This window comes from Lepidothrix coronata, unplaced genomic scaffold, assembly GCF_001604755.1.
Source record: "Lepidothrix coronata isolate B3197 unplaced genomic scaffold, Lepidothrix_coronata-1.0 Scaffold18, whole genome shotgun sequence".
Taxonomy (NCBI): Eukaryota; Metazoa; Chordata; class Aves; order Passeriformes; family Pipridae; genus Lepidothrix; species Lepidothrix coronata.
In genome coordinates, this window is record NW_016690198.1 from 524,569 (window position 1) to 550,182 (window position 25,614).

The 25,614-nt window shown below is 38.9% G+C and overlaps 1 protein-coding gene across 10 annotated transcripts in view; it reads right to left on the reverse strand.

The window, feature by feature from the left end:
- KIAA0825 (KIAA0825 ortholog) overlaps positions 1-25,614 on the reverse strand; it is a 251,553-nt gene that overhangs the window by 224,819 nt on the left and 1,120 nt on the right. For 7 of the 10 annotated variants that reach the window (XM_017807305.1, XM_017807304.1, XM_017807297.1 and 4 more), the window contains exons 2-4: positions 11,298-11,364; positions 10,616-10,723; positions 9,499-9,562 (exon numbers count right to left, since the gene is read on the reverse strand). The exons of 1 other annotated variant lie outside the window; for it this stretch is intronic. In XM_017807305.1, the coding sequence (XP_017662794.1) occupies positions 9,499-9,507 (9 nt within the window). In that variant the 5' untranslated portion in view covers positions 9,508-9,562; positions 10,616-10,723; positions 11,298-11,364. Of the gene's footprint in view, positions 1-3,717; positions 3,738-9,498; positions 9,563-10,615; positions 10,724-11,297; positions 11,365-25,614 lie in introns of those variants that run through there. 2 more of the 10 variants (XM_017807300.1, XM_017807301.1) reach the window with 2 other exon arrangements.

Here is a 25,614-nt window from a genome sequence, read left to right on the forward strand (position 1 = left end):
TCTTTTTTTCATTGTTCATTTCTTAAATGAAATGTTTAATTTTTTTTTTTTTGCTGGCATAACTCACCTTGTAAAGTTTCATGCAATATTACCTATTGCCCAATACCTCCCTTAGACTCTAAAGCATAATGCAGTCATATAATGCTGTTTCTTCAGTTTTTCACCTTCAAAAGCACTGTTAAGCTTCTTTTTCTCTCTCCTCGAAAAAAAACCCACCCCATAAGTAAAATTATAATATTGAATGCTTTTACCATGTTGTCATGGTTTAGGAATGGTGTTCCCAACCTAGTGTTTCCACTGAAACCACTCCAAATCATGAAGCACAGGATCACTCCCATCTCCCCCTGCAGCAGGATGGAGAGGAGAATTGGAGGTACAAAAGGTAGAGATTATGGGTTCAGATAAGAAAAATTTACTGGAAACAGCAATGAGATAAGAAAAATGAACGGTAACAGGAACAACAGTAATAAAAGGGTGTACAAGAAAGGTGAACAATTCACACATGAGAAAGCTCACCATACGAGAACTTGCAATATGCGAACCATCGCCGCACTACACCTGACCAGAAGACTCCCTTTGCTCCACCCCTGGCATTGAGGTGAGGTGGTATAGGATAATATCTAGGCCTTAGCCAGACCCCTCCCAGCTACTGTAAAAAAATAATCCTGTCCCTGCCAGAACAAGGACACAGCTGTACAGCTTTCTGATTTGTTTCTGTCATTTTCCTTTTTTTCCCCTTTAAGTTAACAAAATTCTTAAAGCCTAGTTAAAAATCATAGCATAAAGGCTACCTTTTGTCATCTTCAATTATATTAAATGCATTGATTATACTGGGTATGTTTCATCTAGAAGTTTGCATATCAAATTATTTTAACTATTTAAATTTTGTTTTCTACCACTTTTTTTCTTGAGTTTTCACTTTTTCCAGAAAAGTGAGGCACTGAGAGTAATTCTTCACATAAGGGATTTTCTTCTTCGCAACTCCTATATTACATAAGAAATAGTTCACTTCTATTAAAAAGAAATCACTGTAATAAAAACTTAGCAAATAAACATTTTGTACATGTTTATTAACTTCTTTTTTAAAAATAAACATTTCAGAAATAAAATGTCGTTGCTTTCTCTCTTCATAACCAAATGCTGCCACACTGACATAAGTATCAATTATACTAGTTGTTAACACTCCCTAAGGTTACAGAGTCTTTTAAATTATACCATGTTTTTCACTGGCTGTGTTCCTCACATCCAGCTGCCACTCTATTGAATACAGCAGGCTAAATGGGCAAGCAAATCCTCAAATACACAGTTTTCTTGCCTAGCATTTTATTCCCAACTACCACAAAACATGATTGCCTAGGCTTATGTGTTAGCCAAAGTATAGATAGTATGACAACAGACTATGATTCCTAGGGTATAAAAGATGGCAAGTTTTATAGATCATGAGACCTAAGGCCAGATGTTTCTGTGCTGGATTTCCAAATACCAAAAGTTCAATCAGACATAATCTGGGTACAATACTCATTAGAAAAGAAATAAGAATAAAGAATAATTAGATAAATTATAACTTTAAAGAACCATTACATAGTTTTTAGGAAGGCAACAGAGTAAACATTAGTTGTTTACAAATACACACTTCCTTAAACTTACACACTTACCCTTCCTTAAACTGAGTAAATTATAGATCCAAAGAAATTAATTTTTGCAGCACTGATTTGGTTTAAATTATTTTATAAAAGCATCAGTGTCATGTCCATGTTCTTGTTCATGTTCTTGTCAGATTATTTCAAACAGATGACTAAAAGAAAAGAGAGTGTAAGTTCTTAGCAAACCTGTGGATTTATTAGCTCTCAAAACATCCAGATGGTATTTCTACCTTGCAGTAGCTGCCGTATGACTGAATCTCAAGATTTTTCATAGACAATCACATACTTTCATACTCAATCAAAAATAACTGGAATAATTGTTCAAAAGGAAGACAATGCTATTCCACATGTAACTTATCTTTGATGCAGGCCAAGATGCCATTGGCCTTCTTGGTCACCTACTCACACTGCTGTCTCATGTTCACCTGGCTGTCAACCACCACACCCAGGTCCTCTTCTGCTGGGCTGCCTAACAGCCACTCTTCCCCCAGCCTGTAGCATTGCAATGGGGTTGATGGGATCCAAGTGCAGAAACAAGCACTTTGTCTTATTGAATCTCATACAGCTGACCTTGGCCCAGTGATCTAACCTGTCCAGATGCCTCTACAGAGGCATCTGCTTCCTACATCCAGCAGATCAACACTCTGCCCAATTTAGTGCTGTCTGCAAACTTATGGAGGGTAGACTTGATCCCCTTGTCCACACCATCAATAAAGATATTAAACAGGATTGGGGCCCACAACCAAGCCTTGGGGAATCCTGCTAGCAACCAGCTGCCAACTGGATGCAACATATTTGCTACCACTCTCTGGGCCCGGCCATACAGCCAGTTTTCAATCCAGTGGAGAGTGCATCTGTCCAAGCTGGGGGCTGCCAGCTTCTCCAGCAGAATGTCACAGGAGACAGTGTCAAAGGCTTTGCTGAAGTCCAGGTAGACACATCCACAGCCTTTCCCTCATTTACCAGGCAGGTCATAAAAGGTGATCAGGTTGGTCAAGCAGGACCTGCCTTTTCTAAAACCCATGCTGGCTGGGCCTGATTCCCTGGTTGTTCTGTATGTGTCACATGATAACACTCAATATAATCTGTTCCATAACCTACCCTGGCACTGAGGTCATGCTGACAAGACTTTAGCTCCCCAGTTTCTCCTTCCAACTCTTCTTGTAGACGTGTGTTTTATTGGCCAACCTCCAGTTGTCTGGGGCCTCCCTCCTTAACCAGGACTAATGGTAAATGACAGAGAGTGGCTTGGCAAGCTCTTCTGCCAGCTCCCTTAGGTGAATCCCATCTGGCCCCATAGACTTGTTTTGTCTAAGTGGCACCCCCTGTCACCAACTACTGTCTCCTGAACTGCAGCGGGCCTATTCTGCTCCACATCTTTATCTACCACTTCAACGGACTCACTGCCCTACTTTCTGCTGAAGACAGAGGCAAAGAAGGCATTAAGTACCTCAGCCTTTTCCTCATCCTTGGTGACAATCCTTTATTGGACAATCCCCTTGTCCAATAAAGGATGGAGATTTTCCTTGGACTTCCTTCTGTCGTTAATGTATTTATAAAAAGGCTTTTTATTATCTCTCACAGCAGTTGCCAGATTATGTTCTAGCTGAGCTTTTCCCTCTCCTTCTCTTTACATGACCTAATGACATCCTTGTACTCTTCCTGAGTTGCCTGCCCCTTCTTCCAAATATCATAAACTCTCTTTCCCTCCTCCAAGTTCCAGCAAAATCTCCCTGTTCAGCCAGGCCAATCTTCTTCCCCAGTGGCTTGGTTTTCAGCACACAGGGATGGCCTGCTCCTGCACCTTTAAGATTACTGTCTTTCCAGCCTTCCTGGATCCCTTTGTTGTTAAGGACTGTATCCCAAGGGACTCTCCAAACCAGTGTACTGAACAGGCCAAAGTCTGCCCTCCAGAAGTTCAAGATAGAGGCTTTGTTGACCCCCTTCCTTACTTCATCAAGAGTCAAAAACTCTATAATTTTGTGATTGCTACGCCCAAGATGGCTTCTGACCACCACATCTCTCTTCATAAACAGCAGGTCTAGCAGAGCACTACCCCAAGAGGCTCTCTTACCACTGTATTATCTTCCACACACTCCAGGAACCTCCTAGACTGCCTCCTCTTCGTGCTGAGTTTCCAGTAGACATCCAGCAGGCTAAAATTTCCCACAAGAACAAGGTCAGGAAGTCATGAAACATCAGCCAGCTGCTTATAGAATACTTAATATGCCTGTTCAACCTGGGTGAGTGGTCTGTAACAGTCCCACCAGAAAGCCTTGTTATCCTTCCCCCTGATTCTTACCCATAGGCACTCAATCTTATCATCACTATCCTTGAGCTCTATACAGTCAAAACACTCCTTTAATGTAGAGAGCCCCCTCACTGCCTCTCCTTCCTCACCTGTCCCTTCTGAAGAGCTCCTGACCATCCACTGCACTCCAGTTATGCAGTCATTTCACCATGTTTCTGTGATGGTCACTAGGGCATAGCTTTCCTGCTGCACAATGGCTTCCAGCTCCTTCTGTTTGTTACCCTTATTGTGTGCATTGGTATAGACGCACTTCAGCTGGGCTATTGATTTCACCCCCAACGCTGGCGTACTGCCTCCAGGCTCATGTCTAGTGAGCCCAGTCTTAGACCCTTCCCCCTTCAAACCTAGTCTAAAGCCCTCTCAATCAACCTTGTCAACTCATGGGCTAGAATCCTTTTCCCCCTTCACAGGTCAACACCATCTGTCTCTAGTGAGCTGAGTGCTGTATAAACTGCCCTATGACCAAAAAAGCCAAAATTCCCCTGATGGCACTAGTCTTTAAGCCATGTGTTGATTCAGGTGGGTTCTCCTGTTCCTTTCAACATTCTGCCCTGCTACCAAAAGGATTGAGGAAAACACCACCTGAGCTCCTGTCTCTTCAACCAGTCACCAGTGTCCTAAAGTCCTTTTAATTGTCCTAGGACTTCTCGATCTCTTCCTGATGACCTGAACAACCCAAAGTGGGTAATAACCAGAGGGCTGAATAAGTCCTGGGAGTCTTCCAGTAATATTTCTTACCCGAACCCCAGGGAGGCTGCAAAATTCCCTGTGGGATGGGTCCAGTCAGCATATAGGCCCTCAGTTCCTCTCAAAAGGGAGTCACCTACAACAACTACCCTTCTTTCCTTCTTAACAGGTGTAGTTGTAATGCATCTGGTTGACTGACTTGCTCTGGGTAACCCCCAGGGTAGACCTTCTAGACCTTCACTATCATTTGCCCAACTCTCAAGTTTCAGAGCCTCATACCTATTCCATAAGTGCAACTTGGAAAGGCAAGTGAGGCTGGGAGCAGATTATCCTGCTGACCTCATTAGGGACCTGCTTCCATTCTCCTCCTTCTGCCTGATGGAGAGAGCATCGGGTTTCCTCTGACTCTTGCCAAGCTTCCACCTGCAGCATTTCTCTCAGGGATGGAAGCATGTGACTCCACTAGCATATTTCTCTCTCACGCTCCCTGATACTCCTCAGCCTCTCCACTTCCTCTTCAAGCTCTGCCACTAGGCTGAGCAGATCATCCACCTGGTCACAGACAAACAAGCCAGGCTCAAACACTCCCTGGAGCTGGAGACCTGGACAGCTGCATGCTTCTGAGGTCACCACTCTCCTTCTAGCAACAGCTTTCAACTATGTGGAATCCATTTTTGGGCCTGCTCTAGCTAGGTAAGCAAAAACCGCTAGGGGAGCTTGCCTCAGGAGCTGGGAGGGTGACTGTGCCTTCTTACATGCCCTGCTTACGTGAACTGCTGCACCTCACCTTGACTGATGGGCATATCCTCATTTGAAGAAACCGTATTTCTCAATACGACATATTCATTGTCTTTTCTCACGAATTCTACTGTTGATCTTGACTAAATTTTTTGTCATTTATTTCTCAGATATAACTTCAATCATCCATAGTTCCAGGCTGCAACTTCAGACCCTTTCTTAATATGCAAGTAAGTCATCAGGCTTGCATCATTATAACGGATACCAGAATAGGTGCCAGAAAATAACTCTAATTCTCTCTCATTTAACTTGTTAAAAAGATATAACTAGTGAATCTGGATGTTATTTGTGCTACTGAAGATGAATATAATTTAGTAACAGAATCCCTTTCTTCAAGTATTAATTTCAAGAACTTCTCAGTGTTAAAAAATTCTCAGTTCAAAACTACTAAGAGATCTCAGTATTTTCTCAAAACCCTTGTAACAGATACAGGAGTCTCTGCTAGATAAATAAGAAGATGATCCTCTATGGTATAAAAATAATTATGATGGGAGAGTAACATTTAATAGAGAAAAATACAAAATGCTTTTGTTTTTCATGTACTTTTTATTCAACTTCATTTCACTTACTTGACTTCTGAAATGTGGAAATTTACTTCACTTTGACATCCTACCAAGAAGTTTTAAAACTACTGAAAATGCTTATTTAGTATAATGTCCTCACTTTACAATTTTTCTTCTGCTTACAATATTTTACTATTCCAACAAGTATTAGAAAGTATTAGAAAGTATTCCAGCTAGTATTAGAAAAAGGCAGGAGACTAACATTTTACCAAAATATAGCACTAGTTTCTAACTCTAGTGGTTCTAGGAACAAAAGCCACTACATACTACCAAAACAAATCATCCCTTTACACAAAACACTGGCAGAAATGTAAAGAGGAGACTATCCCTTAGAAATCAACAAGTGTTTAATCACTGTGTGGAGTAGATTCTGCTGACTGTGGCCTCTGTAGAGGCCCACGAAAAGCCTTTGGTATCCTCATCTCCATTTCTCCGTAAAAGATTCCAAGCCCTTTCTCTTACATTTGTATGAATTAATCTTTGCAGGGAGGAAGAACTGGGAAGAGAACTTCTGCTAATTACAAATACTGGTGTACATTAAATTCTTTAAAGAAAAAATTATAAAAACACACCTTCGCCACAACTGAAAGCTCTGCTCTAAAAATTAATTATACAAGGAAAGGAATGTAAGCTGAATTACACATCTCAGTAGGAACTGAAATATTAAATTACATCTTCACAGACTACCTTATGCCAAAATGTAAATGTGTATTACACTTCCAGTAAAAATACTACATTGTGAAATGCATTTCCATTGTTTATATTACAAATAAAACAGCACAACTATTACATGCTAACATGGACAAGCAATGAGGAATCTGACATTAACTCTGGAAGTTTACAAAATAATTCATATTCACTGTTGCCAGGAGCATCTCCTCTGATCTGGTGTGTTCTGAACCTCTAAACAATTATCTTACTTTTTATACTTGAAAACACTGCAAATACTGAAATGGTAGGTTTTGAGTTTATTATTTCCCTCTCTTTGCCCTTAAGACTCATTCCACAGACAATAGACAGTAGAAAATATAGCTTGATTCAACTAATCTCCCCTTTGATGTATACTAGACACCAGGAAACAAGAGATGGATTCCAAAAGAATAGGGATATTTTCAAAATTACAGGCATTTGGCTGAGTAACATGGTAAAATCTGCATATTCAGGAAAGGCAGCTCTCCCATAACCCTAATTAGCCTAGAGTAAGTTAATACCAACTGTAAGCTGAATTTTAAATGCTCTTCTACTTAAGAATACTATAATTTGGGATAATTGTTTATTTATGCACTTCAAAGTACTTGTGAACACAAAGCATCTAAAGAATACCACCACTGAATCATAGAACCATAAATATTCTGAGGGGACACATCAGGACCATCGAGTCCAACTCCTGTCCTGCACAGGACACTGCAAGAATCACACCATGTGCCTGAGGGCATTGCCCAAACACTTTTGGAACTCCGTCAGGCTTGCTGCTGTGACCACTTCCCCAGAGAGTTTGTTCCAGTGCTAAACCACCTTCTAGCTTTTTCCTGGTATCTAAACTAAACAATTAAACCTCCACTTCATGCCATTTCCTTGAGACCTTTCTCTGGTCTCCAGAGAGAAGAGACCAGTGCCTGTCCCTTCATTTCCCCTTGTGAGGAAGTTGTAGAATACCATGAGGTCTCCCCTCAGCCTCTTCCAGGCTGAACAGACCAAGTGACCTCAGCTGTTCCTCAGACGGCTTCCCCTCCTGACCCTCTACCATCTTTGTAGCCCTCCTCTGGACACTCTCTAATAGCTTTATGTCTTTCTTTTATCGGGGTGCCCAAAACTGCCACAATATTCAAGGCAAGGCTGCACCAGTGCAGAGCAGTGCAGGACAATCCCCTCCCTCAACTGGCTGGTGATGCTGTGCCTGATGCCTCCAGGACACGGTTGGCCCTTCTGGCTGCCAGGGCACTGCTGACTCATATTCAACTTGCCAGGGCCCCCAGGTCCCTTTCCATGGGGCTGCTCTCCAGCCTCTCACTTCCCAGTATGTACACATATCCAAGGTTGCCCCATCCCAGGCGCATATGGTTGATGATTGCCCATCTCTCTAATTTGTCAAGGTCTCTCTGCAGGTCCTCTCTGTCCACAAGAGAGTCGACAGCTCCTCCCAGTTTAGTGTCATCGGCAAATTTCCTTAGTATTCCTTTGAATTTTGCGTTCAAGTCATTAATTAAGATGTTGAAGAGGACAGGGCCTAAGGGAGCCCTGTGGAACCCCACTAGCAACTGTTTGCCAGCCTGATGTCACCGTAACTCTTTGTGACCAACCTGTGAGCCAGTTGCTCACCCATTGCATAACATGGTTATCCAGTTGTATACAGGACATTTTGCCCAGAAGGATACTGTGAGAGACAGTATGAAAAGCTTTGCAGAAGTCCAAAAAGATTACACCTGCTGGGCTTCTTAGATCAAGCAGGTAGGTTAACATGCGGTGACATGGATACAGAAGTAAATGTGAAGGTATGTAGATGATATGTACCTCTCTCTAAGATTGTCCCTTACAAACATTTTCAATCCTCTCTTATTTTAGCGTGGTTGTCTGTGTTTCCCATTTCCCCATCCAGCCCACATCACCGTCCAGCACCCTCCTGTCACATCTCAAGTTCTGTGTGCTCTGCTACCAGAGCCCCTCCTTTACCACTGCCCCACTGTGTTTTCAATACCACCATCTTTTCTCATGACAGCCTTTATTTTGCAAGTCTGCAACTCTGTGTAACCGCTTTTCTCTCAGTCATTCTGCTCCCCATAATCCTTTTGTTCTGCTAGATGAATCACTATGGATGCTAATATGCTTCTCTCTAATGTGAATATAGGTGAAGATGAGATGCTGGCATGGCTTAACTGTTCAAATGTTGCATGACATTGTTTGAAAGATATGAAGTTATGGCTATGCTAAATAACAGCAAAGGCTTTCATGTGTCACCTCTTTTCCTTTGAGTTCCCTAATTTCCTATAAAATCTACGCTACACTAAAAATCTACTCTACACTAAAAACTGTCCCAAAATACAATTTTTTGCAAAGTTTCCATATTGGAAAACAGAAAAGGAAACCACACAGAAATGACAGCACTCTTCAAACTTCACTAATCAGATGTCTTACTTCTGCACTAACTTGCCTATTCAGAATTGAAAGTTTACCTATACAACTAAGAGATTAAACAAAGGACTAAAATTAAATAATACATTGTATATTCATTAGACACCAAAAGATGCATACAGTTGGCAGTTAATGTATCTTCAGCAATTAAAAATTCAGCTATATGAATATTGCAATAATTTGAGATTTTAAATTATTTATCTTGAAGTGGCAAAGAAGATCACTATTTAAAAATAGCATGCAAGATGCAAGTCATGAAAAATTGATGTGAAACAGCAATCTAAGACTTCAGCTCACTTTAAGCAAAACCATTAATGCTAAAAAATTCCTACCAAATTCAAGTCAATGCAAAAAGAAATTTTATGACCTGTTCCATCAGTTCTTAATCCTCAGTTTTATTCTCTCTGAAGTACACTAGCAAGCTGTATGAACTAAAAAAAAAAAAAAAATAAAAAGAGAGATAAATCAAATCACAAAGGAGAAAATTAAACTCTTTCTGAACCACTCCCTTTTTCCTTCTGTTTGCCCCCTCTAATATTTCATTTTCTTCTACACTTCTCCTCCCAAATTTCCCAATGAAAATAAATGCCGGATGGCTTTCTGTTAAGTCAGAAAAATCATCTATAACTGCACTTTACTGTATGTGCTGCTTAACACATCCCCACAGTGAACCTAACATTTAGAACCTATCATATCAACATAGTCATCATGATCCAAGCTGCAAGTAATAGAGAGTGTCACTGTCAATTTTGCTTTCTTACACTTCCTTCCCTTCACTTCATCTGATTTTAATAATCCCTGTCAAACCACAAACAGTCCAAATTATTTTCTTGACACAGATGCTTTCAAGGAAGAGGCAGAATCTCAACTTTCATTTAGTGACTACAAAAGCAAGCTGTCCAACTGGACAAATATTAGTTCCCCTCTTGACAATCTCTACTGTAAAGCATCCTTTCGAATTTTCACTGAAGCTGCCAAGGGTTTGAGATAAGCTTCTTGTTTAGTGTAGATTGACTCACAGGATTAGCTCACCAACAACTGTCATGTTTAAAGAAGCCAGCAGTTTCAAGTAAAAAAAAAAATTGCTTGTAAAAGATCACAATTGCTTCCCATCAGAAGCCTCATGGGAAACATTTGTTTAAATACCTCAAATTACTGTCTCATGCATGGGCCTAATTCAAGACTAACCAAAGCCAGTTCAAAAGATTCTTTGGTAACCAGACAGCATATAGCAAAACAACCTTTGATAAATCTATAAAATCACAACAAAATGCAGAGGTATATGCATAGATGGTGTTTAGAGTTCCACAGCAAGAGAATTGTACTTGCTACTAATACAGCAGCCTTTTAGTGCTCTTTTAACAGTTTGGGCTGACAACTGGCTCTTCATGATCACTCACTCATCTTCATGGCCAGACATCCTCCTGCTTGCCTTTTATTTCTGTTTTCCTTCCTAGTGAAGAGTAAGAGTTTTAAGAGCTTACCGTACTCTTCTCCTTTAGTATGGCTAGTCAAAGAACAATCTTGATACTCAGCAGAATATTGATTCTACCACAGGTCTGCATCAGATCAGATCTGTATGTTCTTTTATTCTAAAAAAAAGTATCTGATCAAATATCACTTAAAGGAGAAAAAAAAATATAAGTAACACACAGACCAATGGTATTGTCACTTTTAATCAAAAGGACATTGATTTAAGCCTCTTTAGGTCCAGTGCTTAGTCTTGACTATGTCTTGACTTCTAGTTAACTAACAGTTTGTATTCAGAGCAGAACTCGTAACTGCTACGAGCTAGCTTTATGCATTAAAAAAGCACAGGTTATATATCATTTCAGGTTTAAGCACTACCAAACAGAACAGAAATAGGAGATAGGAAAGGCATCTGTAGAACAGTATATTAAAGTACAAATATACTGACTGATATGAAAGTAGGTCTGCGCCACATCTAGTTAATGGTAACTAAAATAACTGTGCAAAACTAAATCTTGTGTCTAACTGGCTTGGAGTTCTGTAACTATCGTGGAAGATAAAAAAAATAAATCTTAAGACAGGACCTTCTTACTAATTCACAATTCATATATAAATGATTTTTTTATCTAGTTTCTCAGAGGTAGCCTTTATATTCCCAGAGCACCCACTCTATATTTTTACCCAGTTTTGTCTTACCTGATAACTTTTAAGATTTTATATCTTTATTTCTTGGCAGGAAGTGCAAGTCATCTCAACTACAATGCTACAAAAGTAAAAAAAAAAAAAAAAGCATAACCAAGAAGCAGTTTTAAAGAATACTTATCCACAATATCTTTCCATTGCTGTTGAAGAAGAAAGAAAGGAAAATAAAGGAATAGTTACTGTGAAAGGAATTTCCTTCTTCTCAAAGACACCTTAAACTATACTTTCACACTCCAGCTTTATCATAGGGCAACTAAGAGTCCTGCAGCTGTCAGCTCACAAAAGAAACATCCTGTATTCATGGCTAAGTTCATTTACCTCTACACTATTGATCTATATATGCCATGGAAATGCCATGTGGGTACTATACAAGAATACTCAGCTTTAATACATTCAGCTATCTCTTCTGGGAAGATGCTGTATCAAGAATACTATTTCAAAACATGATAAAGGCAAGAGTGTAAAAAGGTGAGAGAATGAATCATTACTTAATGCATTCACACAGGGGGAAAAGAAATCATTCTTTGGAACAAGACCAGGTCATAAATTACTGTGCAAGAAGGAAAGACAATCAGCTGATTTGTGATGCAGAAAGGGGTACCTCCTGCCTACCTTAAACGACTGCTGTAAAATTTATATTAAATTCTCTGGTGCAGAAAGCGCTTAGCCTTTGGTTTCACGATTAAGAGAGCAAGTGTTCATAAATATCTTATAAGTGAACACCATGCACTGTATTATTTCTTACATAATTACAAGACTTAAATGAGTTGTGCAACCAGCCACAAAGTGAAACTACAGTGTAAACAATGTGCACTACTTGCCTATTACTTCAGAACAAAACCTGGTTGAAAACTAAAGATTGATTTTTGGTTGTTTTGAAGGAAGACTACATTTCAAGTTTCTAGAAAGAGAGGGGAACATCACAAACTAAAGGAGTAAAATTTTTTTCCTATGGTCATATTAATATTTTAGCAAATTTCTTTTCCCTTATATTAATTTTAAAGAATTTTACAACTGTTCTTAAAAATAAAAAATTAATAAGCCATGTAATATTCAAGTTGGAAATTTATATTACAATCAAATTTTTAAGTTTTAATCTATATATTTTTTGGTTTAACTGCCTAAAACCGAGTATAGTAATAACTCTAGCAAAATATCCTTCAGAAGCATGAATATCCTTCAGAAGTAAATTATTTTTATATAAGAGCCCAACAGTGAACCTCAGAGCTTCAACTCTATTCTAATAATCTGTAAGATAAATTGTGTTTTTTGTGACCCAGCCAACAAGATTCCTGAGCCAAGATTCCTTTCACTTGTACACCTCCATGAAATAGTTTTGAGGATGTTACAAGCACAAACAAAATATCCAATGAGAAAAGTAGTTAAAGGCACATATTCTGAATAAGGAAGAAAGTGTTCAAGGATACAAAAGGGGTGAAGCATTTATTGAAACAACATATTTTTTCTAGGTAAGCAGTAATATCACAACACTTTTATGCTAATTTTTGGAGCTAAAAATTATTCAGAAACTTTAAGTTTGTTCCAAATAAGTGAATCAAAAGTCAATAGCTTTGCAAGTGGGTATCATGTAATGGCATTGAATGAATCCTTTGATTTTTAGTAGCAAGGCAGACTGGAATGATTTTTCCACTTTCTTTCTCCATTGCAGTGTGCACCAGAGATAAGTTTATGACAGGAAAAGAACAAAGCGAACTGTATTCCTCATTACTCCCTATATCTGCATTACCTGACATAACTTACATGTTCCCAGTCAAATGGCATCTTAAGAATTAAAAACATTATGGAGACTACTATTCTTATTTCAAACAATCCACTTCTTTATCTGTACCAGTGGATGATACAGCTTGCTAAACCAATTCTTTTTTAAATGATCACAAATTTTTATTAAAGTTAGTTTTTTGTGCTATTATGCATTCATAGCAACACAATAAAAAGAAATTAAGAGAAATTGATTGACTGTACTAAGAAAAGAGATTCAGACTACTTGAAAGAGAGGCCACATTTTCTGACCCTTTTTTCACAGGATTCTACCAACCTTCTGTAGCAGCCACTTGGCCAGTGCAAGACTATTTATCTCTATTTACCAGGCAGCTGAATAAGCACTGACGGTGGCATGGGGCAGGTGATTGAAGTGAGTGACTGGTGCAGGCCTGACCACTTGGCAGCAGTGCCAGTCTATGCCAGATGAAGTTGACAAAACCATGATGAAAATAATGGATTGCCTTCACTAGACTTACAGACCTTGAGAAATCATCTCTACAGAGGGACTGAGAGGATTGTGTTTACACGCACATGCTAACTTACCTGAACAGAAAGTTCCATTACGTTTAACAGCAACAAAATGAGAAATCATATGTAAAAAATAACAGAAACTGTTCACCTGCTTTTATTTCACATTATTTTAAGTAATTAAAATTCCTTTAACAAGTCTTTCTACATACTCTACATCCTCTTGGTTTATTCAGTACTGGCCACTAAAAAGAAAGTGGTTATTTACATGGAAAAGAATTGGGAACTCTTAGTACTTTCTGGGGGTTTAGCTAAAGTAACCCAGGACTAAGGTTCCTGTAACTCATAAGTTCCATAGAAGTATCAGCAAAGAAAAAAGCAAAGGAAGTTTAAAAGAACATGTACATACTTATGCATGTAAGTTTGGTAACAAGATAGCCCCTGCTCTTTAACCAATACTCTCTCATCTGTGTTTAAAATTAAAAACAAAGCCAATAAAGCCCGTATTGTTTCCACTGCTTTTATTATTTTTCTGAAAACAGAATACAAAAAAAAAACTGTATAAAAAATGACAGAAAGGTTGTAACTCCAGCCCACAAAAGGCAAGAAATTTAAAGTTAGTCTGACATTCAATCCTTAAATCATGCAATTGTGCTTATTTTTTAAGAAATGACAGTGCAAGGTAATGACAAGTTGTCAGCCCTAACTTTGAATTGCCTGAAGTTTGTCATTTGGTGTTTGTGTCACAACCTTAATGCTATTTAAATGTAGTTTTTAGTATCTATTATTTAAAAAGGTCTACTTTACGACAGCAAAAAGCTTTGATGGAATAATCCTCAAAGTACACTGCAGTGCTGGTATGCCACTTCATTAGAAGTAGTGCATAAAATATATGCTGTTGACAAATCTAATTCATTAAAGGTGAGGTAGAAGAACTTTAAAGCAAGTGGATGGCATCATTAGCTACAGTTCCTTTTATAAATTATTCTTCTTTTCCCTTTTGAATGACTTTGTCAGTGTTCCCTTTCCAGACAGTGTTTTTGCCTTAAAATTCAATACCTTCAACATGTTTGCACAAGTTAAACAAGTAGTTTATTCACTAAAACTGAAACTGTAAGCAGAAACAATCGCACTGATTATTTCACCAATATTAACTAATGAAAAATATATTTAAGTAATAATACAGATAAATAGAATCAACCAGGTTGGAAAAGACCTCTGAGAGCATCAAGTCCAACCCTTGATCCAACACCACTGTGGTTACTAGACCATGGCACTAAGTGCCACATCCAGACTCATCTTAAAAACCTCCAGGGATGGTGAATCCCTGGGCAGCCCATTCCAATGTCTGATTACTCTTCTCCGTAAAAAATTTATTCCTAACATCCAACCTAAACCTCCCCTGGCACAGCTTAAGACCATGCCCTCTTGTCCTACTGCTGGTTGCCTGGGAGAAGAGACCAACCCCCACCTGGCTACAACCTCCTTTCAGGGAGTTGTAGAGAGTGATGAGGTCTCCCCTGAGCCTCCTCTTCTCCAGGTTGAACAGCCCCAGCTCCCTCAGCCTCTCCTACAGGACTTGTGCTCGAGTCCCTTCACCAACGTCGTTGCTCTTCTCTGGACCTGCTCCAGCACCTCAATATCCTTCCTGAACTGAGGGGCCCAGAAATGGACACAGTACTCCAGGTGTGGCTTCACCAGCGCTGAGTACAGGGCCAGAATCACTTCCCTGGTCCTGCTGGCCACACTGCTCCTGATCCAGGCCAGGGTGCCACTGGCCTTCTTGGCCACCTGAGCACACTGCTGGCTCATGTTCAGCTTCCTGTCAATCCAAACTCCCAGATCCCTTTCTGCCTGGCTGCTCTCCAGCCACTCTGTCCCCAGCCTGCAGCGCTGAAGGGGGTTGTTGTGGCCAAAATGCAGGACCTGGCACTTGGCCTTGTTGAACCTCATCGCGTTGGAATCACACCATCTCTCCAGCTTGTCCAGGCCCCTCTGCAGAGCCCTCCTGCCTTCCAGCAGACCAACACAGCCCCCAACTTGGTGTCATCTGCAAATTTGCTAATGGTACACTACATTGATCCCTGGGGTACACCACTAGTGCCTGGCCGCCAACTGGATGCAGCCCCATTCACCACCACCCTCTGGGCCCGGCCCTCTACCCAGTTCCTAACCCAGCAGAGTGCCCCTGTCCAAGTCGTGGGCTGCCAGCTTTTTCCGGACTATGCTGTGGGAGACAGTGTCAAAGGCTTTCTTGAAGTCCAGATAGACCATATCCACAGATCTCATCCACCAGGCGGGTCACCTGACCATAAAAGGAGATCAGGTTGGTCAGACAGGACCTGCCCTTCCTAAACCCATGCTGGCTGGGTCTGATCTGTTGTCCATCCTGTAGCTGTTGTGTGATTGCACTGAGGATGATCTGCTTCATAACCTTGCAAGGCACTGAGGTGAGGCTGACAGGCCTGTAGTTTCCCAGGTCCTCCTTGCAGCCCCTTTTGTGGATCAGCTTGACGATTTGCCAACTTCCAATCATCTGTGACCTCCCCAGTGAGCCAGGACTGTTGGTAAATGATGAGAGTGGCTTGGTGGGCCCTTCCACCAGCTCCCTCATCACACTAGGATGGATCCCATCTGGTCCCATTGTGAGACTTGTGAGGATCCAAGTGGCTCCATAGGTTACCAACTGTTTCCTCCTGGATTACAGGGGGGCTACTCAGCTTCCTGTCTCTGTCTACAAGCTCCAGAAGCCAGCTGTCCTGAGGACAACCTGTCTTACTGTTGAAAACTGAGGCAAAGAAGGTGTTAAGTACCTCAGCCTTTTCCTCATCTTTGGTGACTATTTTCCCCCCTATGTTCAACAAAGAATGGAGGTTTTCAAATTGTGCCTTTGTCTTTCCAATTTTCTTTCTACATGACCTAACTATATTCCTAAACTCTTCATGAGTAATCAGCCCTTTTTTCCATAGTCGGTAAGCTCTCTTTTTTCGGTACACTGGGACTTTCAGGTTTATCAAACATAAAATTTAAAGATGAAGAGAAGAGGAAATTACACAGTACAACAGAGTAATATTCTGGCAGCATTTTACATTGCTATTCAGATAACTTGGATTTGATATTGAATTGAATTCTGCAAGAGAGAAGATCAGGCACATCAGAGAGCTGAAGCCTAGCTGACATATTTATTTATAAAAGGAATTATATTACTCAGATTTTTAGGTAAAGATCAATATTTGTATAGGAACTAAAGACTACAGAATGATCCATAAATAAAGTTAAGCTGGTATTTGAAGTACAGCCCATCAGAGCAGCCTTCCAACAGCTAAAACAGATACCAAGTCAAAACCTGATCAAATTTCATCTTAGAATATCGTTGCCTGTGAGAACATTTAAATTCTTATCTTCAGATAAGATAAGATCAGAAAGAATTAAGTACTGCGGTCTTTAAAACCCAAACAGTGCAGGAACTGAATCACTAAAAAATAAAGTGAAAAAGGATACTTTTGAGAACTAAACAAAACCAAGTTATGATTAAATTCCACTAACCACATATTCAACAAAATTCTAAACTACACAGAAAACTGAAAACAAAAAAATCAAAGTTTCTTAATCAAGGATTCTTATAAAGGGACCTAAATCTATTCACTCGGAAAAAAACAAATAAAGAAACAAGCAAATAAACAAAACAAAAAAAACCAGAAATTTTTGCATAGAACAAATAATCATACTTCAATATGTCACTACCCTGTACAAATATTTTCTAATGAACTAGCCGGATTAGCAAAGAATTTTTCCAGAAAAGCCCATGAATAGCAGATTATACTATCCTACATACTTCTAGACAGATACATGTACACGTACACATTTTCAACTAGATACTGTCTCAGATTAATGCTTTACTATCTCTTGCAAAGACAAAGTCATTCCAATACAACATTTACTGTGAAAATTTAAGAGATGAATGTCTTACTATGAAAAAAGCAGTATATAAGTAACTTAAATATGGAAACACTTTCAAATATAATTCATCAAGGCCTATTTTATGCCCCAAGGATTGCAGCAAATCAGTATTTGGAAGTAACTCTAAATGTTTAGAATAAAACCCAACAGAATAATTTACTGTAAAAGTTCCATGAGAGACAATATACTGTCAATTTCTAGTCTTCTATGTTTGAATACACAAATTTCCTTCTAAAGGTCCTAGCCAAACCTCAATGTGCCTGATTAGAGCATCCTGTCAACTATGCCAGCTTAGTAGAGTAGCAGAGAGAAAACTCTTGGTCAGGTGCAAGAAATATGACACTGATTATGTGGATGACTATGATTATGTTTATTGCTAATACACTATCTAAATATTGTCAATGCAGTATTGACAATAAAGGGTTATAATATCAGCAGGCTCACCTAGAAACATACAGGTTTAACATCTTTGGCCTCATAGAATGCACAACTACACCTCCATGTGTGACTGGATCTTTGTGTTTTTATAATCACGCATCAAAAAGTGAGTGTTCCCTGCTTTTGGGGCTTCATGTACCTGGTAGGCATCTCTGCTGGGAGGTGTGGGGAGCTGTCTGCAAGTCTGGGAGACTAGTTTGCCCACTCTCCAGGAGGACACCAAAGTCAATCACAGACATCAGAGCTCCCCCATCTCTGGAATACATCAATTATGTAAGCATCCTGCAATTCCCACCTGCTGTTCTTACCTTAGGACAATTCCCACCAGTGTTCTTATCTTAAGACAAATCATATTGTCTATCAGAGACAATCAAAAAGAAGGAGGCGTGTGTGTTGGAGGGGAAAAGGGAGGGGAACCGCACACAAAAACCCGACTATTTTTCATTGGGTCACATTTATATTTCAATCAGCATCTAACATTTACCTCGGAAAATTAACATCATGTATCTCCAAAATGTTGTTACACATATAATTCTCCTAATTAGTTTACCCATTAATTCTCATCCTGCTCTTTTTCCATTTTGTTCTCTCTCCTGCCATACAGTCTTTACATTTCATACATGAAACATATATGTCATTTTTGTTTAAGCCTTCCACCAGCGATACATGGGAAGAGTTACCTGCAGATGGACAAACGTACTGTGGTGTCTCCACTCCAGGAGACACATCTCAAAGGCCATCTCTGCCCAGAATCGCTTTGTGAACTGAATTCAAAATCATTCCACTTACAACATACTTATTACTGAAAAGATTCATATCCTATTTACTGCTGGCACAAGCAACTCTTCCTTCTAAGGCATTTCTTAGGCCCTGTAAAGGGGGCTTCTGTTTACATGCAAGCAACTGGGAAGTAGGACTTAAGGTACCTAAATTCAACTCTGCTAATAAATCTTTTGAAGATGCTGCTGGGAATGGGGAGGCAGGAAAAGGAGAAGAAAAGGACTGGCATCCTTAGAGAGTTTACTCTTATACAGAAGAGCCCATAATGCCTTCCCAGAGAAAGTTTTCATCCTACTAACAATTGCTGAAGGATTCAGTGTTCCCAGTCAGGGATTTCAGTCCTGCTCTTACTTCAGCCCTTTCTGATGATATTTATAAGCAATAATGTTGCTAAACACACAACTCTTCTGTCAATACTGGCATTCCAGATAGGAGAAATCATTGACAGCAAAAACCTTCTACACTAATAAATGTCATTACTTCATTTGGGAAAGTGGAAGAAAAGAGGTAGAGTCCTTATCTATGTCATTGCTTCAAAGGAAGCACCCCTTCTGCAAAAGGTCTAGACACTTTTTCTGCAATCCTCAGATTTTTGAGGTAGCTGGTATTTGGAGAAACTCAACAATTCTCAAAAAGCTCTTTGGACTACAGACCAGAAAAGGACATTGCTGTCTCTTTACGAGGGGGAACATTTTCCTCATAGCATAGAGTGGTATGGGAGGACAACTTATATGTCATATCTGCATATGCCAAAGCCAAGTTGAATCATAGAGTAATGCTTGCAATAACCAAACTCCACTTAACTCAGTCTGCAAGTGTGATGAAAACCAGTCAGTCATTATGCAAAATTTCCTGTTCATCCAAATTAAACAAGGTCCAGTGAGAAAAATTAAAATTACTGATGTTCAATTTATTTTGCGTGAAAAGCCTATCTGAAGAGAAACCCACTTTCTTATGGCAATAGATTACTACATTAAGAAGACCTATTTTTTATGATTACTCTAACAGTCAATTTTGGATTTATTCTTTGGTAAATGCTGTCTGCTTTTTGAGTCTAGTAGACAGTGATTTCTGGTAAGATTAAAAAAAAACCAAAAAACCACACCAATCAAACAAACCAAAAAACACTAACCATGTTAATTCTGAATGCTTCTACTACAAACTTCATGAGACACTGATTGATTACTCAGAGTAAGTTGTCTTTGAGTGGTAGCCTGGAAATCTTAGGGACGGATGACTAAGTGGTAAGAATACAATAGTTATTTGCAAGATCTGCTGATAACAGGGGTTCCATCTTAAGGGACAACTAAATAGTTACAAGGAATCTCTATGATACTCTGTTAACTGCTCAAGCTTCTGCTCTGCTCTGGTGAGACTCCACCCGCAGCATTGCCCAGCTCTGGGGCCCCCAACATAAGAAGGGTGTGGACGTGCTGGAACAATTCTAGAGGAGGGTGGCCAAGATGATCACACATCCGTGCTATGGATACATTGGGGCTACTCAGCGTGGAGAAGAGAAGGCTCTGGGGAAATCCTACCATAGCCTTTCAGAACTTAAAAGGTGGCTTACAGAGGGTTGAAATTAGGTAATCTTTAAGGTCTCTCCCAACCCAATCCATTCTATGAACCTCACCTTAAGTAGCAAATTTTTGTCTGACACCTATATGTCACAACTATATATAACCTTCCAGTTACATATTGATAAAATACACATAGGGTAGGGTATTTCGTATTTTCTTGCACTTATTGCACCTTCATTATCTTCCCTATAATAATTTACATCACACTTTCTCCTAACTTCTTTTAACTATTTTTTTCTCCTTCCATCCACAATCATCTATATCTTTTCCCTACCCTCTGTACTGAGCTCAGGTACAGTGAACTACAGAGAAGGTAGAAAGTGTACACGCAACACATTACTGCACTGGTTATACTGATTTGATTTTCTAATGTCTGTGAGCCAGGGTTCATGTTTATCTGCATTCTGGGCATCGATCATGCTGTTGGCAGTTGCCTAGTCAGAAATAAAACTGCAGGGAGAGAGGTGTTATTGCAGAGCAAAAACTATTCTAGAATATTCACAGTATATATACTGTTATCTAACAACATACAATTATTAAGAAAAAATTACAGTATCTGCTAGCATTACCTACATTCACCATTTTAACTGCAGTTACTTAGAGAAGAAAAAATAATCAAAAGACAAAGAAAATGTATTTTACAACACACTCAAAAAATAAGAAAAATCAGCAGCAAACACAATCTGAACAAGTTCACGGGCATTCTCAAAAAAAAAAAAAAAAGGAAGGTGAAAGGACTTTGATGAATGAAAAATTGCCGATCATATCAGAATGGATCTGCTATGTAGGAAAAAATACTAGAAAGTCAATGTGGGAATTAGGTCAATTAAGTATTCCGGGCAGGTACGGAGGATTTAGAACAGGGCAGAAGAACAGTAATAAGATTAAGAAGGTCCAAGCAGCGAGGGACTAACTCATGTCAGGCAAAGAAAAGAAATTTGAACTTCATGTGAACTTTATGTGGTAGGAAAGTTAAGTATTAAATGCAAAATTAAACCATTCCATTACCTGTATTTTAAAAGAAAGAAACAAACAAAGCCTTAGTCCAAGTCATGAGCAACTGAAAGCACACTAATAAAATACAGGTCACTATGTCATTAACAAGTGAACTAATACACATAAAGTATATAGATTGGCCTCATGTACAGAAAAATTATTGAATAAGTTGCTGAACACTGTGCTCTCTTCATTTGTCCATCAACATTGATTCACTGACCTACATTAATGGAATGTGAGTTGGCAGAAGGGCAGATGAATGCAAGGAGATGAGAAGACACACTGAGCTTTAATAATGATCAGAAAAATAAACATTCTTTGGAACAAAAACAGTTACATGAAAGAAATACAAATGATACATCCTGAAAAGAACATGAAGATATTTTTAAAAATAAGTACAAAGTTATGATAACTGAGAATTTATATAATCAATAAGGCTTGAAGAAAACCAGCAAATTTCACAATGCTTGTTCCGCCTTTCCTATATTCATGAAATAAACTACAGATACATTTATAGAAAGATGATTATGATTATGATTATTATTATTATTATTATTAAGAAGCTATTCTAGCTTCTGTGGACTTATATTATATTATTTCTAATTCTTGTAATCCCTTACCACTATAGAAGAAAACTGAAATTCCTTCAGTTTCAACAAAGCCAGAGGCAGTGCTTCATACCGAAGATGGACTTATAAAGTGGACTTAAAGGGGCACAAAGTTAGACTTTTCTCCACATGAAGGCAGTGTGGAGACACTTCATACTGTTTTAGCTTTTATGATTGATTTTTCATTATAATTTCAGGGTTGGTTTTTTTACAAAGCTGTGATTACTAAATGTTTGACCAAAATTTGCCTATGGCATTGTGAGTTTTGTTTTGTCAAATGATACTGTTTTTAAAAGTATACACGTTATGTTTAGACAACAGAAGGAAAAAAGCTCCAATTAATAATTTTATTAACCTCTGAAATTGTAATCAGTCAACTGATAAACTTGTTTACAGGATGGAAAATATCTTAAGCACATAATGCAAAATATCTTACACTAGATAAAAAATCTGACATATTTCACAACGGAAGAGATGCTTATGCATGGACTATCACTATCACAATTGCTGCAAGTAATTACATAAAATTTTCAACACAGAAAGTCAAAAGTTTTGTGAGGGAAAAAAAAACAGACATACACACACACACAAAAAAAAAAACACCAACAAACAAAAAACAAACAAACGAAAAACAACACCAAACAAAACCCCAAACGGAAAACATTAACTTGCAAAATTAAGGAAAAAGTGGAAGAGGTTTGCAGAAAGAGGCTGTGAGACTAATAGACAAGAATCAACAATGATCCCATTAACAGCAGCAGCACCAGTGAGGCCTGGAGAAAGGTAACTGCACATATTATGTGAAGTAAACTAGCTATCTCTGGGAATTGTAAGAAGTGAAATTTCAAGGCAAAAGACATAATGGTAATACAATTATATGTAGAATATATAGGAAGCAAAAACTATAAGGTAGAAAGCTAGAACAGTGCAATGAAAATGGAATTTCTCCTTTGTCTCCCTAGGTAATAAACATTAAGAAAGTCTAAAAGAGATGGGCACCTGATATACTGTAAGTAAACTCTTTTTGTAAAAGAGTAAAAGGAATATTTATTTCTCTGATCATGGCTTCTTAATGAACTGAGGACATAAGAGCTGTACGGCCATTCTTGCTAGTCCTTAAAATGCAATTAGAAGTTTTAGAAGTGACACACCTTTTGTGGAGCACTGAAAATCACTTCTCCATTTTTATAAAAGACGTCACATGCAGTGTAGAAGAGAATGTGTAGAAGTGAATACCATCTAAAACCCAGAGACAAACTGCTCAAATTCAATGTATAATACTGAGCAATTGAACCATATATTTGACAAACACATTAAAAGAACAAAGGAACATAGAGGTACTTAAAAGTACATCAGTTAAAAAGCCTACTCCCTAGAACCTATGCAACATAATATTAAGAGATACTTGGCTACTATAATGAGATCACAACAAGGATGGAAAAGAAGAAAATATTTTAGGGTTTTTATGAAAAAAATAATAGAATTGGAGAGTAAGTGAAATCTAAACTTATCAGACATCCCTAAAATGAAAGTTAAAAAATGTAACTGCTTAAAGCTACACTTTAGTAACAATGTATTTTAAAGTGAAACTAGATGTGAAATGCTTGAGGCCTTGGTTATTTTGATTCCACACACTTGTGCCAGAGACAAGGAAAAAATACCTAATTCTTATAGGTAACAAATGGTCATCATTATAGAATCATAGAACATCCTGAGTTTGAAGGGATCTGCAAAGATCATTGAAGTCCAACTCTTAGCCCTGCACAGGACCATCTCCAAGAATCACACCATGTGCCTGAAAGCGTTGTTCAAACACTTCTTGAACTGTCAGGCTTGGTGCTGTGACCACTTCCCTGGGGAGCCTGTTCCAGTGACCAACCACCCTCTGGGAGAAGAACCTTTTCTTAGTGTCCAACCTAAACCTCCCCAGACATAGCTTCACAGTTTTATGCAACTTCTTCACCAGGAATTAGTTTACAGTATTATATGCTGAAGACTCCTCCAGTCCTTAACACTCCAGCCCCAGAGCTGCAGGCTCATGGGCTTAGCTGGGAGTTTTACTTTTGTGTATATATATATATATATATATATATAAGGTTCTTTAATACCTCAAGATAGCATTAAGAGAATAACCCATGGACTTGTTCCCAAGAGCTATCTCTATTAACTAAGGGGAGAAAATAAGGGAACTTGGCAAAAAGTTCAAAAGTGTACCACACAAGCTAGACAAAAATGTTCCACCACAATACTGACCCAGCAAATACTATTCCACAACATGTAAGTCAGAATCCAATCCCTCCACATGGAATCCAATCCTTCCAGCTCCAAGCCACCCAAAACAGCAAGAAAGGAACAAAGAAAGAGAAGTAGAGGAAGCAAGAAGAGACAAGGGGAAAGAGGAAGAGACAGCTACCACTGGAACCCTGTGAAAGACCAGCTCTCACATATCCCAATGGCAGGGCCATGACACAAGGCAAATACATGCCTTTGGTTTTATCTGCTCTGGTGTCTATGGCCAACCCCTCCAGACCCACCAGCCACTCTGGGGTTCCAGGCCAGGGTGAGGGGCAGTGTTCTCACTGTCCCTGCCAATTTGAGCTGGGTTAGGAGCTCCAGGAGGTGTGGTGTGTTATAGTTTTCCCGGGCTATTGTGACTGACAGCTACTCCAGAGTTTCCCCATGTGGGTTCCAGGGGCCTGCCATGAGGGATACAACACTACTCCACCTCTGTGAGGTTTGACCCATCCCTTCCCCCTCTACACACGCCCCACCCCCCCCCCCATAAAGAGGTTCTGACCCAATAATTGCTGGTGTCTAACACAGTCCTGTGGCAAAAAACTAACAGTTTTTGGTTCAGTAATGATTAGTAGCTAGTCCCAGTTAGTAAGAATTAAACTGTTTAAAATAAAATTTAAAAGAATTAAATTAATACCTTTACAGTCTTGACAAACCAATAGAGAAGGTACAAAGATGCAAGAGATACAAAACAGAAAATGCAACTAATCTTCATTGTCAGTCAAGAAGCACAAGCAATAAATGTAGTCATTTAACTCTGAATCCTTAAGATTTTTTTTCAGTGTCATTTATATAAATAAACTAATGACAAAGGTTGTTGATGGTCATTTCTTCATGCTTGGATACAAAAATATAACTGCAATGTTAAAGAAACAAAAGATAGGAAAAACTTGAGTAAGCATTCAGTGTACCAGAATACTTCATAAACAGGACTCATGTGAGGCCTGGAAAAACTGTTCTTCTGTTGTGATATTTGGGAAATTCAGATTTAAAATCAAGTGTCCAACCTACTGTCAAATTTTAGATGTCTGCAGCTAGGTGGTTTTGGCTTTTCTTTCCAAAGGAATACATATGGTACCTATGCTTTATAGCAATGGTGAGTTCAATGGTCATTGCACCCACTGATCTAAGCTGCAGTGACAAAAACTTAGCAGTTGTGACAGTTTTGCTTTCAGGAAAGTTTTTTCCTGATTCCATTTGAATCAGGATGTGTGCCTTCTAGTCTCAAGTTATAGAAGAAAGGAATAAAAGTGTTCTAAAAAGCTACTTTTATTCACTACAAAGCATTAACAGATTTCTTGTGCACTATCCATTCAGTGCACTGCATGACACAGGAATAGTCAAAAGTCATCTCTCAAACACAGAAAGGACCAAAATAAAGCGTGGAACACCAAAACAAAATCT